Source organism: Raphanus sativus, chromosome 1 (genome assembly GCF_000801105.2).
Source record: "Raphanus sativus cultivar WK10039 chromosome 1, ASM80110v3, whole genome shotgun sequence".
Classification (NCBI taxonomy): Eukaryota; Viridiplantae; Streptophyta; class Magnoliopsida; order Brassicales; family Brassicaceae; genus Raphanus; species Raphanus sativus.
The window spans coordinates 12,261,497-12,264,020 of NC_079511.1; the positions used below are offsets into that span (position 1 = coordinate 12,261,497).

The 2,524-nt window shown below is 35.3% G+C and overlaps 1 protein-coding gene across 1 annotated transcript; it reads right to left on the reverse strand.

Moving 5' to 3' along the window:
• Positions 1–283: 283 nt before the first annotated feature.
• Positions 284–1,573, reverse strand: LOC108863364 (protein E6). The gene has a single exon (XM_018637762.2). It carries the CDS (start codon positions 1,505–1,507, stop codon positions 551–553), a length of 957 nt encoding a protein of 318 aa, XP_018493264.1. The 5' UTR covers positions 1,508–1,573; the 3' UTR covers positions 284–550.
• Positions 1,574–2,524: the final 951 nt, after the last annotated feature.

Consider the following 2,524-nt stretch of genomic DNA (forward strand, 5'->3'; position numbering starts at 1 on the left):
TTAACAAAATAACCAAAAAGTGATCAACATAAGAAAATACTCCGTTCCACAATGTAAGATGTTTTAGAGAAGTTTAGATGTTTCAAAATATAAAATGTTTTGTTATTTTTAATGTACTTTAACTTTATTGAAAATTGGTTAACCAATAGCAGTTTATTACTTTATCTATGATTGGTTAGTTTATATTTAATTTATATTATTTAATAGCATTATCTTTTTAAAAGTAAGTTTTTTAATTCTTGTGCATGCAATCAAAATATTTTATATTGTGGAACAGAGGGAGTAACATAGAGTAACACCATATATTTTACTATCTTTTCTTCGAATATTATATGCAAACGCAAACATCAAAGTTCAAAATCCCATAAAAAGCAAACCCATTTCAACTAAAAGAAAACACAGACCCCTCCCCTTTTCCCTTTTTCACTTGCAATGATAACAACGACTTAGTTTGACTAATCAACCAGAAGTAAAATAACTTAGTTGAAATAAAAGAAAACACTTTTAAGATTGTAATGATCTTGAGAGGAAATCAAACATCAAATCTTCATCAAGGCTTGAACTGATCTCCTTGCTCCTCAACAAACTCTTCAGGCTGTTTGTTCATCATGTTCTTCTCCCACTTGGAATTGTACTGATCCTTGAAGCTCTTCTCCTCCTCATTGTTGTAGTTGTTGTACGACTGGTCGTAGTTATTCTCGGTCGCCTGAGAAGAATAGTAACCGGCAGGGCTTTTCTGATGAGGCTTCCGGTAGAAATGGCCGTGGTTTCTGTCGTTGTAAAGGTCGTAGTAGTAGTTACCTTTCTCCATGAACCTTGTGTCGCTCATGCCTTGTCTCTCCAAGTTGTGGCTGTAACCTTTGTAAGGCGTTTCACGTTCCAACTCCGTTCCGTAAGCGTTTGAGTTGTAGATACCTCTCTTGTCTTCATTGTTCTCAGAGAATGACTCTTCCTTGAAGTTTTCGTCGTACTTGTTGTTGTTGAACTCTTCCTTGAAGTTTTCATCGTACTTGTTGTTGTTGTTGAACTCTTCCTTGACGTTTTCATCATACTTGTTGTTGAATTCTTCGTTGTTGTAACGGTTGTTGTCGTAGCTCTCGGTCTTCTTCGGGTAGTTCTCCTCGTAGTTGTTGTAAGACTCTTCGGTCTCGCTCAGGCTTGGAGTTGAGAAAGTCTCACCGTTGAATTTTTCATCGTACTTGTTGTCCTTGTTGTTGAACTCTTCTTTGTTGTTGTAGGTGGTCTCGTGACCATATAGGCCATAGCCGTTCTCGGACTCGGGGACGAAGGTAGGGTCTTGTTCTTGCTCTTTCTTGTTTGGGAAGGATTCTTCTACTGTGGTTTTCTCGCTGGTCTCGAGAGGGAGGACATTCTTAGGGTTTTGGTCTTTGGGGGATTCTCGGTGGAATTTGCCAAAGAAGTAGCTCTCTCTTGCATTGATTTGAGTGGAGAGAAGAACAAGTGTTGTGAAGCAGACCAAGAGAGAGCTTCTAGTGGCGAAAGCCATGATGTGTAGTGTAGTGTGATTGGGAGGAGAGAAGAGACAATGGGATAGTGTGGATTTATTGAGAGCTAGTGTGCTTATATAGAAAGATGCTCTGTGAGTTTTTTTTTCTTTTTCTTTATGAATTAAGGACTTTTGTGTGTTTTTAATTTGAAGTCGTTAGGTGCAAATGGGGACTGGATAGGTGATAATGGTTGATTGTGGGTCCAGTAGGATGATATGATTTTTCAAAGTGGTAGTTCAGCTTTTTTACCTATAAGATTAGTTTAGAAGACAAATGTAATCAACCACTTAGTTTTTAACGTCGACCAAAAATCTATTATCGACCAATTTCGTTGAGATGAAAACATGGATCTTATTTTGGTAGTTTTGTTGAAGGCAGTTACAGTCTTACAGACTAGGAGTAGATACTATAGATAGGGAGGCATATTCAAATCAATGGACCTCTTGTCCTTTTTTTTGTTTTCCTCCACCCATGTCATTGTTTCTTAGCAGCTGAGGAGTTATAACCAAAACTCAACTCCTCATATTAATTAGTTTTGGTTGGTATCAATATCCATTTTTATATTGTTAATCTAATTGTGGAAAGGTTACTAGTTTATGAGAACCTAATTTCGTTTTATTTTATATCAGTATCATCGATATCTTCTTTGAATTTCATCTAGGAACCTCGCATTTAAACTGGTGTTTGCAGTAACATATAAAAGAGATGGGTCAATCAACTTATCTTTTTTTTTTTGAAAACACATTCTTCATCATTTTCCCTTTATGCAAATAGTATTTCACCAGTAGTTTTAAAATCTCAGACATCAACAATAATTAAAATCAAAGCGTATAAGTCACTACTCACTACCATTTATATGATGAATTGTAGATCATAAGAAATTATGATTCATCAAACTCAATTTTTCTATTTATGTAAAAATATTACATATCATTTTATAATAGAAAATTTACTGGCATAAGTAAAAAATGTTTTACTGGCATAAGATGTAATATCAAAACTATCAAAATCATCTT

Coding starts and splice junctions, on each gene's coding strand:
- LOC108863364 (XM_018637762.2), bottom strand. CDS start 1,507: ATGGCTTTCGCCACTAGAAGCTCTCTCTTGGTCTGCTTCACAACACTT.